Source organism: Borostomias antarcticus (assembly GCF_949987555.1).
Source record: "Borostomias antarcticus genome assembly, chromosome: 16".
Lineage (NCBI taxonomy): Eukaryota > Metazoa > Chordata > Actinopteri > Stomiiformes > Stomiidae > Borostomias > Borostomias antarcticus.
The window spans coordinates 22,576,374-22,590,625 of NC_140249.1; the positions used below are offsets into that span (position 1 = coordinate 22,576,374).

General features: G+C 45.3%; 1 protein-coding gene across 1 annotated transcript; it reads right to left on the reverse strand.

Annotated features, from left to right (window-relative positions):
- Nucleotides 1–1,176: 1,176 nt before the first annotated feature.
- On the reverse strand, nt 1,177–13,974 carry slc6a13 (solute carrier family 6 member 13; the record flags this gene model as incomplete). Its single annotated transcript, XM_084450865.1, has 14 exons — nt 1,177–1,341; nt 1,803–1,973; nt 2,139–2,239; nt 2,696–2,798; nt 3,152–3,289; nt 4,085–4,197; nt 4,834–4,958; nt 5,187–5,290; nt 8,420–8,554; nt 9,463–9,595; nt 10,026–10,113; nt 10,733–10,873; nt 12,046–12,180; nt 13,773–13,974. The coding sequence occupies 14 exons, from the start codon at nt 13,972–13,974 to the stop codon at nt 1,177–1,179; spliced, it is 1,854 nt and encodes a 617-aa protein (XP_084306991.1).
- Between the last annotated feature and the right edge of the window lie 278 nt (nt 13,975–14,252).

Here is a 14,252-nt window from a genome sequence, read left to right on the forward strand (position 1 = left end):
TTCTGGTTGTGTCAAGGTGTTTCATATTACTGAGCTTCTAGCTATATTATTATTACAACTCAGATAATGATTCTGTACAGGTTGCATTTACAAAACGTTTTTTGTTCATGAAACGGAAATAACCCTATATATTTCTATATAACTGCGATCTTATAACACCTTCAGTTAGTCAAGTGATATTCTGATCCTTAAGTGTGCAAAACTGTCAATATCTGCTAAGGCTTGGCACAGAAACCAGAAAGATGGATCGGATAGATGTACTGTAGTTCTATTACATTCACCTCTCGTACAGTAAAGGACAGCAGACAATGGAATGTAATGCACTAAATGAATTCCCAAAGACACGGAAATTACAGCATGTGTTTCTAATAGCTGAGCAGAATATACGAGCTGTCCTATGTGACAGCACAAAATACAGCTGAGAGGAAAATTCTACTGTAAAAACTCCACAGATCACTGTACCCAGATAGCAAGCGGATCTGGGCCATATATGGGCCGGAACTAAGCCACAAGGGCCAGATCTGGCCTGTATATGGCCCAGATCCTCTTGCTATCTGGGTACTGTACTATACAGTATGTCAGCACACAGCAGTCCTTCCTCAGCCAAGTAATTGGACTGTATTCAAGTGAAACGCACAAATGCAACACACCACTGCAACCAGCCCTTGAGTCAATACACCTACGGTAACAGAACATCAGTGATGCCCATGAAAAAGAAAACAAACAAACAAACAAGAATGCTTCCTTAGAAAGCAGATGTGATCAGGAAGACAGTCATAGCCACTGGGCTAAGTCATGACAATGTCTCCTTAACTCTGGCACAGATGAAAGACAAACAACCAACAATAAAAACCTAGACATCCTCCCTCGGTCTAAGGGAGACGGGTGCAGAGGTGGGGGGAGGATCTCAGGAGGGAGGCGGAGCTTGCTAAGCTCCAGTACAGTAGTAGTGTGAGTGTACGCTGCCCATGAACAGGAAGTCACCAGAAACTGTAGTCTGTGCGTTTTCCCAAGGCAACCAGGAGGGGGCGATGAAGGGCACAGCTTCAGTATCTCTGCACCCGTGCTTCTTTGGCGACCTTGGTCAGCGTGAGGCATGTAGAGGCATCAGGACGAGGCCCGGGCCTAGTCGAGGGGAAGCTAACGAGGTGAGCTAACGAGGCCCCGGTACCAGCTCTAGCAGTGGGACTCCTTCTCGTTGACGGGTAAGTAGCCGTCCTTGGTGGGGGCCCCTCTGTGACGGGGCCCGTCTCCGTCGGCGGCAAAAATGGCGAGCAGCCTCTCCTGTTCCTTCTTGGTTTTGGGTAAGTCGTCAGACGGGGTGGTGAGAATTTGAAGACGCTAATATGAAGGAGGAAGAAGGAGAACAGGGAGGATCAGTGTATGAGAAATGGCATGTTATACTTTGCTGTGTGTTGATTATAATATCAGGCCATGACCCATTAATCAAATCAAATCAAACTTTATTTTTATAGCACATTTCATACACAGGGAGGCAACACTCTGTGCGCTTTACAGAGAGCAATGGGAGGGTGGGCATAGGTCCCACCCCTACATATTCCAGAGTAATCAGTAATGTTTGTTTTTTGCTTCCCTCTGGAATATGTAGGGGTGGGTCGTATACCCACCTCCCTTGTTCTCTGTAAAGCGCATTGTGTTGCCTCTGGGTATGAAATGCGCTATACAAATAAAGCTTTGATTGATTGATTGATTGAGTAATAACAGAGAAAAAAAATACCCATGTGATATTTGCTGTGGTTGTAACCATGAAGCTTAATGGACTGTGGATATGTGTTGCTCACCTCTCTCAAGGTTCCCTCAGTGGACCAGAGTTTGTGGAGGATCCAGAGGGGGATGCAGAGCATGGAGGAGAGGGCCAGGACCCAGCCCACACCGTAGCCCCACCAGGGGTACACATACTCATTGTTGTACTTCAAAGGAGTGTACTTGATCAAGGAGAAGGCAAAGGTTCCCTGGAAATGTAGATGGAGTTTTGTTTATTAGTATTAGTGGTGCCTTGACTTTTCTTTTAGAGTTAACTTTTCTTTTTTACACTTTTCGTCTGCAAATCTCCTTTGCAGTCTGAGGTATCTCTGCAGAGGAATGGGTTTGGGACTGAATGGATGAATGTGACTTACAAAGCAGGTGGCAGGAGTGAAAAACATCCAGCAGTATTTGATGATAGGACTGGGTCGGTAGCCAATCATGTCCTCTATGTTGTCGTAGAAGCGGTCTGCACCTACACGCGGTCAGGAAGGGGTTCGTTTAGAGATAACCACGCCTCTATCAGACTTGTGTAACAAAGAGATGAACACGGCTTTTAAAGAACAGATTATAGCAGCAAATTAAAAAAGTGTGAGCTGGGATGAGTCACAAAGGAATCAAGTTGACGTGAATCCCTTTAAAGAAAAAAAAAGATATTGATAACTTGATAACTGTTTGACTGATCTTACCCATAGACCATAATGTCAAGCCCAAACCATCACAGCCAAATCATATCATATCCCATTACTTCTTATTTCCCCAGAGTCTTAACAACAAGGCCTTTAATGACTATGGACCACTGGACCACTGCTGGAGGTCAGTCGAGCAATGAACAGAGCTAACGTCATCTGTGAAAATAACCCTCAATGTCTCAATGTTCCACCCTCTGACCCCATCACCCCATTCCCGCACAACTTGGCTCAACACTCACCATAAACCCAGGCGATGCAAACGGTCTCAAACACGGCCACGAAGAGCAGGCACATCCCGCTGGCCGCGTAGTAGTCAAACAGCTGGAACACATACATGCCTCCCTGCACAGAACATTTCATATCATGGCTGTCCACAGTGGCGGGGATCTGTATCCAACTTTGGGGGGGGGGGGGACATTTACATTGAAATTTTGTATTTTTTGGGGGCGACATCTTCCTACGCGGCTGTATGGTCATTTGAATGCCACTACCCCAATCTAAATATTGGGGGGGACAATTTTAATATGATCTCAAATATTGGGGGGGGGGACTTGTCCCCCCTGACCCCCCCAGGATCCCCGCCCCTGGCTGTCCATACGCATTACTACAGAGGAGGGAGTGATGCAGTATCACTATGGAAATGATGCCCATAGGTGTGCCTCTATGGTGTGCCCCTAGGTGGCGCTGTAGCCTACCTCAGTCAGCATGACAAGGCCCATGAGGAAGGACACGATGGCCACGGCGAGGATGAAGAGCTCCCGGCGGTTCTTGCGGCGGAAGGTGGAGGGATACATGTCCACCATGGCTGTGACCAGGCTCTCCACACACACAAACTAGTGCCAGGGACAGAAGAGAATAACTGTGTGATGAGGAAGAAAGCATGGACAGACAGGGCAGTGTGTGTGTGTGTGTGTGTGTGTGTGTGTGTGTGTGTGTGTGTGTGTGTGTGTGTGTGTGTGTGTGGTGACTTGGGATGGTCCTCACAAGTTTAGGGTTAATTTTAGGGTCAAAGGTTTAGGGCTTAGGGTTTGGGTTACAATTATGGTTATGGTTAGGGTTAGGTTAAGGGTTCAAAGGTTATGTTTAGGGTTAGGGTTTTTAAGGGGGGTTATAGTTAGGGTTAAAGCTGTAATTGTTTTTTCTTCAAATGTTGTCAAAACTAATTAAAGACATCTGATATCAGATTGTTTCACTGAGCCATAGCGTCCTAATAGCGTCCTACTTCAATGATGATCACCCCGACCAATCACCACGTCTTGATATTCCCGCATTTCTGCCTGTGTTGTCAAATTACGTCCCATAACTTTGCTCCTCCCCCTTGCCTTAAACGTGCACAGTATACGTTTTAGGTCTTTCATTTGTAAACAAGTCTCTTACTGCCATCTAGCGGTAGGAAATAGATTATTGCCACTTTAAGGTTAAGGTTAGGGGGGGTTAGGGTTAGGGCTGGGGTTAAGGTTACAGTTGGGGGTCAAAAGTTATGTTTGGTATTATACATTTTACGTCTACAGTTTCAGGGGCCCCACAAGGATATAAATGCTAAAGTGTGTCTGTGGGTGTGTGTGTGTGTGTGTGTGTGTGTGTGTGTGTGTGTATATGCGCGTGCGCTAGTGTGTGTAAAGCCTCACCTGGCTGTCCAACCCCAGAAAGACGATCATGATGAAGAAGAAACAGGCCCACAGCGGAGAGAAGGGCATCATGGATACGGCTCGGGGGTAGGCAATGAAGGCCAGACCAGGACCTGAGGAGAAAACCAGGTTTATAATGAGGTCAGTGAGGAGAGGGACAGGACAGAACATGAATGAGAGCTTTCTCAACAAAACTAGGCCCTCTTTGTATTTCCTTGACCTTGAATGTTGACTTGTAATGATTGACGTCACTCGCCAGCTAGCTAGTAATGGCCATTACCGCACATGTGAGTGATTTTCTCTCTTAACATGGAGGGAAGCAGCTCTTTTCTAATTCAAGGTTAATTTGTTATTTATAATTATTTCCCAAAGGGAATTGTATGCATAATAATAAATAATAAATTAGAATCCAATTGACCGTCCTGAATAATTTGTGTGTGCATGAGAGAGAGAGAGAGAGTGAGAGAGAGAGAGAGAGAGAGAGAGAGAGAGAGAGAGAGAGAGAGAGAGAGAGAGAGAGGGGGGGGGAGAGAGAGAGAGTGAGAGAGAGAGAGAGTGAGAGAGAGAGAGAGAGAGAGAGAGAGAGGGAGGGAGGGAGAGAGAGAGAGAGAGAGAGGGAGAGGGAGAGGGAGGGAGAGAGAGAGAGAGAGAGAGAGAGACAGAGAGAGAGAGAGAGACAGAGAGAGAGAGAGAGAGAGAGAGAGAGACAGAGAGAGAGAGAGAGCCTCTCTATAAGGAAGGTCACTAACCAGACTCAGCCACCTCAGAGATGGGCACCTGTTGTTCGAAGGACATGAAGCCCAGAATGGAGAAGATGGCGAAGCCAGCTACAAAACTGGTCCCACTGTTTAGAAAGCACAGCGCGATGCAATCTCTACAAACACAGGACAGAGAGACCGCCATGAGTGAGAGCAGACCAGGCAGATCAGCAGATCCCCTGTTTGATACACAGTACCCCACAGATACAATGAAACACAACACAGCTCCATCTTATCAATCTGATTTATCTTATCAGAGATACGTTTGCATAACGGCTCCATTATCAATGTAGCAAAAGCGGGTTTTAAGTGCTAAACAATATTGTTCCCTGCTAATCTCTGACCTGTAGCAGTTGTTGTTGTACTTGTTGTAGCTGCCCAGAGCTGTGAGGCAGCCCAGACAGATGGCATAGGAGAAAAAGATCTGAGTGCCGGCGTCCATCCATACCTGGAAAGAGGAGAGGAGGAAGAGGAAACATCTCAGTGTCCTGTCCTCTCAGGAAACGAAACATAGAAGTGAGGACCTTTTCCTCAGCTACACCTCGCCTCTGAAATAGCCTTCTATAGCCTTCTACCCAGAGTGAGAGAGGCTGATACGGTTGAAGCTTTCAAAACTGGGCTAAAGACTCACTTATTTAAACATGCCTGTAATGTCTGTCCTTTATAGTGTTTTGTGTGTTGTGCATCTAAATGTTTTCCCTTTCAGAGAAAAAAAAAGATATCTCTGATATCTCTGATGCTTTGCTGATTGTGAATACTCTAGTTTCCCTGGACTCTAATTGATCATGGAACCAACTGCTTGAGGCTCCACTGTCCAGCCTGGTCATTTTCCCACAAACCCCATTTCAACTTCCTGTGTGGTAATGCCATTCAGGGCTGCGTTCCGAATCGCATACTTCTACTACTTACTACCAGTACCTACTACAGCTGCCCTTAGAAAGTACGTACTTTGCAAGCAGTAGGCATTCAATTGGGACATACTACCTTGTCATAACATTGCGCCTTGAAATGTGCCCACATGCGTCACTGTCCATAACGCGACATTCGTCTACAGCTGTCACGACTCGCACATGTGACGCACATTTCCGCTGCGCACAGGATTGTGGGTCAGAATAGCCAGAAAAGCCTGCTGGCTTGCATACTGCAAAATATGACCAGATGTAGTAGGACATCCTGGTATTTTTGCCATACTGCATGTGGCATACTATGTATTGGGACATACTACATCCTGTTTTGGCATACTATATAGTAGGGTAGTATGCGATTCGGAACGCAGCCCAGGTGTCCATTTGTGGCTTTACCTATAACATTCTGGAACATCTGCCCCTACTGGCAGCTGAAGTTACTGCTCTGAAGGAGGTCGAGGACTTCAAATACCTGGGCTCTTGGGTCAACTCAACGGAACAGGACCTCAAACTGAGGAAGACCCTCACGTGGAGAGCTCTAAAAGGCACGAGCAACGAGCGGAAATCCAGCCTCCCCCGTGAAACCAAGCTCTACTTCTTCGACGCCACCATGGAGGCCGTTCTCCTGCGTGGCTGTGAGTGCTGGACCCTGAGCCACTCCCTGCAGAGGTCGCTGGACGGACGCTACACCAGAACGCTACGTGCAGCACTGGACATAAGTTATAACGCGCACATCAGTATTGAAGATCTGTACGGAGAGAGGTCAAGGGTGAGTGGGAAGATAGCAGCAAGGAGAATGAGGCTGGCTGGGCACTGCTACAGACACCGTGAGTTTCCGGCCAGCAAGCTGATGTTATGGGAGCCATCTCCATGACGCAGACGCAAGTGACGAGGACGTCCTACCAAGACATTTGTGGACATAATCAAGATGGATGCGGGAGTGGAAACCACCGATGAGTAGGGCTGGGTATCGATTAGAATTTCAAGAATCGATTCGATTCCGATTCACAAGGTTCAGAATCGATTATCACGATTCAATTCGATTCGATTCAATATCGATTTGGTTAGTGTTACTAAAACCTGTTTCTTTTTTGCTGTAACCTTAATTACATGACTGCCAAGTTATGCAACACATCAATACTAGGGCTGGGTATCGATACTGATTTCCAAAAATGAATGAATGAATGAATCATTGAATGAATGAACTGTTCATTCCTTCATTTATTCATTCATTCATTAAATAAAAGATCGATTTTGGGATTCATGAATCGATTCTGAATCATTTGATGTCTGTGGACGAACCGATGATCCACTATCTAAAAAAGAAGTTCCCTTCTCTCACCCAGAAACATGACATCGTTGCCCCAGAGTCACCCTATTTCTCGCCACTGATGTTGGATGTCGCCACCCTCTACCTCAACTCATCCTGACAACGTCAAACAGGCGCACTGCTGCTCCTTCTCCAAGGATGGGCTCCATCACGCCAAGTTTGCTGCTTTTCCACAGGGTCTGTGAGCGCCAGTGTGCGGTTCCAATTTCAATGAGGGCAGTCTTTGTTCTCACGATTGGGCGAAAGTGGTCCCAGAGGGATTGGGGCACGGCTCAGATTCCTGGCAGCCAATCAGAGCCTGTGATTAAGCCCAGCCAAGCAACAGCAAGCACAGGCCATAGCCACAAAGATGGATGGGATTGAAGGACAGACAGACGGACGGAGAGTAGGCTACTTTAATTATCCCTGAGGGAACGTTCCTCTGTTGCAACTATACAGACAACACATAAGTACAGTAAAACAGTAAAGCACAAAAGGCATAATAAGGGCACGAAAAAAGGCATGATCAGCACTATTTACAGAAGTACAGTAAAAAACAGGTTGGCTGGTGTCAAGTCGTGAGTGAGTGAGTGAGTGAGTGAGTGAGTGAGTGAGTGAGTGAGTGAGTGAGTGAGTGAGAGAGTGAGTGAGTCACTCCCCCCGTAGTACCACTAGATGGAGACGTTATTGTACCCTTATTCACTCTACCATGGTTTGTAGAGAGCTTACTTTGTCAATAATTGATACATATGATGTGACATTAGTAGCGCTAGATATGTCTGTATTTCAACATTCATTATAGGACTTTTGACCATACAGGTGCATGGACTTAAAATAAAATCACACATTATGCTGTCTTTCTTTGGTTCATTATACACAAACAAAGCCAGAAAATTGAGGGGTCTTCTATAGGGCAATATAGTGGGATCTCTGTATAAAAACGCCTAGTGAGAAGCAGGGGGCTTGATACCACAAGGGAACATGCATAATGGGTGGGGGACAGCATGTTTACATGTGTACAGTACTTGTTATTCAGGGCTAATATTGAGCTAGTTGTTCCTTAAGAGCACTTGTGTTTCCTAGTGGAAACTGATCTGTGGCTCTTAGGGAAAGTTTGCTCAGTTGAGTTCAGGTAATCTATATAGGTTGATAAGGCAAACATACACACAAACACACACACACGCACGCATGCACACACACACATGCACACACACACAGAGTGGTGTCTTACCTTTAAAACAGATATGATAGTCTACTGCCACTTTTACTCTTTTTTATTACACATGAACCCAAACAACCAGCTCCTTTTGTAGACCGGACTGTCTGTGTGTGTGTGTGTGTGTGTGTGTGTGTGTGTCCCTACCTGTGGGTCCTTCAGGCGTCCCAGGTCTGGGTAGAGGTAGAATTCGATGCCCCTGGAGGCCCCGGGCAGAGTGACACCCCTGATGAGCAGGATCACCAGCATGATGTACGGGAAGGTCGCCGTGAAATACACCACCTGAGGGGAGGAGCCAAACATCAAGGGGAGGAGCCAGACACCAACACCAGTCTACAGGGGAGGAGCCAGACACCAAGGGGAGGAGCCAGAACCCAACACCAGTCTACAGGGGAGGAGCCAGATACCAAGGGGAGGAGCCAGATGCCAACACCAGTCTACAGGGGAGGAGCCAGACACCAAAACCAGGCAACAGGGGAGGAGCCAGACACCAAGGGGAGGAGCCAGACACCAACACCAGTCTACAGGGGAGGAGCCAGACAAAAAACACCAGTCTACAGGAAGCTACCATCCAGGAGGCCATGGAAGACCAGAAGGCCATGGAAGACCAGAAGGCCATGGAAGACCAGAAGGCCATGGAAGACCAGAAGGCCATGGTAGACCAAGGCCATGGAGGAGGCCATGGAAGATCAAGCTCCAAAACCTCTGGAGCTTTGTTTGGAGGGACTCTCTTCAAGTTCATAATGTGTCTTTCCCACTCCTGGCTATCCTGGTGTCTCCTGGTATCCTGGTATTCTGTGGTACTTCAGAAGGATCACATACACAAGGTACTGGGCTAACCAAGTATGTGAAGCAGCTCTGTGTGAGGGCATGGACATGTATGTACAAGTTGTGTCACACAAGTTATGTCAGAAGTTGTTCTATTTTATATTCTTTATCTGTACTGGTTTATTGTGTTTAATTTTAGATTATATTGTTATTTGTGATGACATCTTATTGTTTAACATTGTTTTTATTGTTGCTGCTCGTTTTGTAATCTCGGCTACATTGAAAATGAGGCTCTGCCCCTCCCGAGAATCTAAATAAAGGTTATGAATGAATGAATGAATTGTAATGCTGCCGTAAACTGTGTATAAACCTGGAGAGAAAGTAAGACAACGAGAAATGTAATGCGAGAATCTGTGCTGTACCTTCCCTGTGGACTTCACTCCCTTCCAGATGCAGAAGTAGCAGATGATCCAGGCGATGGCCAGACACAGAACCAGGTCCCAGTTCAGAGAACCCATCTGATCAATACCAGGGGAGATCCGCAGAACCCTTCGCCTGCGCACACACACACACACACACACATATACACGTGCCTACGATCAAATCTGAGTGTCCCGCAGTGTTGATGAATCCGCTGTGGGATTTTAGTAGCGTGGCTTTTTATGTGCAAATGGTAAACGGACTCCACTTATATAGTGCTTTTCACCTTAGCGGCACTCAAAGCGCTTTACAATGACTTCTCATTCACCCATTCACACACACTCACACACCAATGGCAGTAGCTGCCATGCAATGAAACAATTTGGGGTTAGGTGTCTTGCTCAAGGACACTTCGACATGTGAACAGTCGGAGCTGGGATTCGAACCACTGACCCTTCCATCACTGAGCGACCCGCTCTACCAACTGAGCTACAGCCGCCCCAAATCTACACACAGATTTACTAACGTTTCATGAGGGAGACCCAATGAGCTTCCAAACACTTACTCCCAGAACTCAATGACGGGAGAGGTGCAGTTCTCACAGCGGGTCTGATTGATGGACGTATTCCTCCTCTGAAACTCCACACAGGAATCTTGAAAGGAGAAAGACAAAAACACAATTCAGACAAGAAATCCCGGCTTTGTGAAGGTTTCCAGGGGAAACCGCGCTAAATATAAGAAGGCCTCCGTCAACTTTGAGCTGAAATGATGCCGAGATAAAGAAAGCTTTGGCACAACTCACCCCTCAGTAAACGTGAACAACTAACCGCAATGTTTTACAGTACATAAAAAAAAACGAATAGCCAGCAAAACATCAATGTTTTAGCCTGTTCTTAAACAAAGGGTATACTACAGGTATACCTATCAAGTTGCACATACAACGCTCCATCAAACCCACCAAAACGGCAGCCTGTAACCATAGTTCACATCATCGTGGCAGTATTAGTTTAAGTTCCTTAAACAGCGTGTACTGTTTAACGTCTGACTACTGTTCTGGTGCATACAGAGCTATTGTTGCACTCTAGGACTTGTTTCTCATAAACGGATTAAGTCCAATTCTAAAAAAAAAAAAACATGTCAAAGTCCAAACATGTTCATTCAAATGGTTTCTTAGTCTTAGACTATAAATTTTATCTGTGTCTGGGAAACTGACCATTATGCTCTGCCGCATGAAACTATAACTATAACTAGGCGTGGAGGTTCTCCTCTGACCTGTGTTCCATGTGTTGTTGCAGGAGGACCAGGGCAGGTCCCAGGTGAAAGAGTAGGACAGGTAGAAGATGGCCCAGGCCAGCACTATGATGTAGTAGAAGTTTAAAAGAGCCACAATCACCTGTGTGGCGTAGCCCACTCCTGCAAAGAAGAATCAGAAATAGGTTTATTGCCAAGTAGGTTTTCACCTACAAGCAATCTGCAATGTGCAATGTGATGTACAGTAAGTGACGAATACAATACAATACAATCTACATAATGTACAAAATAATAGTGTCAGTGTCAGTCCTGAGCCTTGTTGATGAGGTCAGCTGCAGTTGGGAAGAAACTATTCTTGAGGTTATATAGCACTTATATAGCGCTTTTTCACCTTAGCGGCACTCAAAGCGCTTTACAATGGCCTCTCATTCACCCATTCACACACCAATGGCGGTAGCTGCCATGCAAGGTGCTAACCTGCTCATCGGGAGCAATTTGTGGTTAGGTGTCTTGCTCAAGGACACTTCGACATGTGGACAGTTGGAGCTGGGATTCAAACCACTGACCCTTCGATCACTGAACGACCCGCTCTAAGGCAAGGCAAGGCAAGGCAAGGCAAGGCAAGGCAAGGCAAGGCAAGGCAAGGCAAGGCAAGGCAAGGCAAGGCTATTTATATAGCACATTTCAGCCACAGGGCAATTCAAGGTGCTTTACATGAGACATTAAAAGCATTAAAACAAACTACCAACTGAGCTACAGCTGCCCTAGTCAACTTAGAGTAGTTCATTCAGTGTTAGACTTCCAAACACGAATATACTACTGTATGTGCTGTTGTACAACCACAACATCCAATGTATTTTTCCTATCCTGCATCCTCCATGGTTGTGAGAATGACAGTCATATTGTGCTTATGTTGTGGGCAATTGAATAATGAAAGCAAATTAATATTTGAAAGTCAGCCAGTGGTGGTGGCATGCCAGTCATTGCATCCACATCACACACACACACACACACACACACACACACACACACACACACACACACACACACACACATTCAGACATTCCAAGAATGTGTTGCATTCTACTACATTATGCAGACACGGGTGTGTTCACTCTGTCTCGTCCCCCTATGCCCAAAGGCATTCATGGTGAACAAGTGAACATCAAACAGCCTATGTAACTCTGACATTACACATCAGACAGTGGTAATATTTACAAAAAACGGATGCTGATCTGACGGTGCACAAGTCATCTATGTATCTTTTTTTTTTTTAAACTACATAAACAAATGAAAAATAACCGAGCCAGTTCTCATGTTGATGGTAGAATCACCTTCAAACAGAGGGCTGATCTTCCTCCAGCAGGTGATGCCGCCCTCGCTGGTGTACTGCCCCAGGGCCGTCTCCAGGAAGAAGACAGGGATCCCACAGGCGAAGAGGAAGATGAGGTACGGGATGAAGAATGCTCCTGAGGTGGGGGAGGAGTTAAGGGTCACCAGGGGTCAAAGCAGGATGTATTGGCACAATGTATCTTGTAGTTTAACCTGCATTTATCCAGAAAGTCAAACTGAGACAGATTTCATTTCCAAAAATGAATATACGATACTAATTACAAAAGTAACATCAGGCCAGATGGGAAAGAGGTAGAATATGCTAATATGTGAAAATGCTAGAAAGTCTGGTTACAAAAGAAAAGGAGAGACATTTTTGAGAATGCTTTCATCAACAAGCCTAGCTAACTGATAGTCTAATCCATGCATGCATCCCATCTTACTTTCAATGGTAGCTACCCCAGATAGCAAGCGGATCTGGGCCATATACAGGCCAGATCTGGCCCTTGTGGTTTAGTTCTGGCCCATATGGCCCAGAATCATTACACATCCGCTTGCTATCTGGGACTTCAGACAATAAACAAAGAGAGTAGGGAAGACCTACAGCCTTTGACCTTTGAACTCTTGACCTGTGAAAGCCCTCCACACCCTGAACCCCCGAAGGTATTTGCCAAACACAGTGGGGCAGCCAGTCTATAAATACATCACACATTAGGTAATTGTATTGGTACGGGTAAAGGGTTAAATCCTTTCAGTCTGCAATACTAAGAAACTATTCAGTTGTTTCAAAAGACTGCTTTAATTGGTGCCTCGCCAACACAGCAAGAAGAAATACATTCCACAAAACGTGGAGACTTTTACTTTTACCTACTCTGCCATGCCAACATGCCAATTAACCAAGTAAAAGTATTTATATGCCACAGTAGAGTTTGAAATTGAATACTTTTATGAGTCTTTTCTTGGCAGTGACATTAAGACATAACATACATACATTTAAAAATAACATTATTTTTAACCACTTTTTATTTGAACTACAGTATGTATCAATGTAGCCTACGCCAATTTTCATGCCACAGAATTAGCACTTCTGAGGAATTTTAACACCAAAACATTCCATGCCATTTATAACACTTTATAACTTTGGCAAACAAACATAAATGCTCCAACATTAAACCCAATGCTCCAGTGCTCTTGGGTTTAACAAAACAGAGTGTGGGTTGATATTGTTGTCAGCATTGTATCAATGATGGAGACATTAGATCAATTGAGACTTCATCACTACAGTACAACTGTGATGTGAATTAAAGGAGCATATTCATAGGCATAGTCATACTTGTTAATTGGGCATAGTTACAGTAATATTATTTTCACTGAAAAGTTATTCCGCGATTCCGTCCTCTTTGTAGGGAAAAGGCTACATTGATAGTGATTTTAAAAAGGCCTACACACAGAATTTAAGCATTAAATCCAAATAATATTACATAAGCAAGCATGACTGTGCCCCTTTAAAAGCAAGCATGACTGTGCCCCTTTAAATGTAAGTGTGTGTGTTTTATAGTCAAATGTGGCAATTACTGTATGAGCAGAACTTACTGACCTACAGTAGCTATAATGACAAAGCGCATATGATCCATCAAAGATGGATGTTGAAAATAATAATTTTCCAGGACATACGGTAGCTAGACAGCTCTAGCTAAGCTCACCAAAGCAGTGTGACCCTATCACCTACCTCCTCCATTCTTGTAGCACAGGTAAGGGAAGCGCCAAACATTTCCCAGGCCGATGATCTCCCCTGCCACAGAGAGAACAAACTCCACCTTGTTACCCCACTGGCCCCTCTCTGTCATTTTGTCCTTCTCCATACTGGGCACGATGTCCAGGGGTCGACTGTGGCCATTGGAGCCAGGGTCCATCTTGGGCAAGCTCTCCATGTTGCCTTCTCGTCCTGAGGAACATGTGAGAGTGAGTGGAGAAGACATGACCTAAGGACCTCTGCCCTATAGTGAGCCTGGGGTTATAGTGGGAAGGGGAGGGGCCACTCTTTCTCCTATGGTGGGGGTCTTTATCTTTCTCCCGTTTTATCATCCCAGGGCTCACTTCAAAAAGGCTTATCATGAAACAAATACAATTTTACAGTCTAGTCATTGTTTACCCTGGAGACAACTAAGCCTTGTCTTGGGCAACTCTAGGAGAACAGTCAAGAAAGACC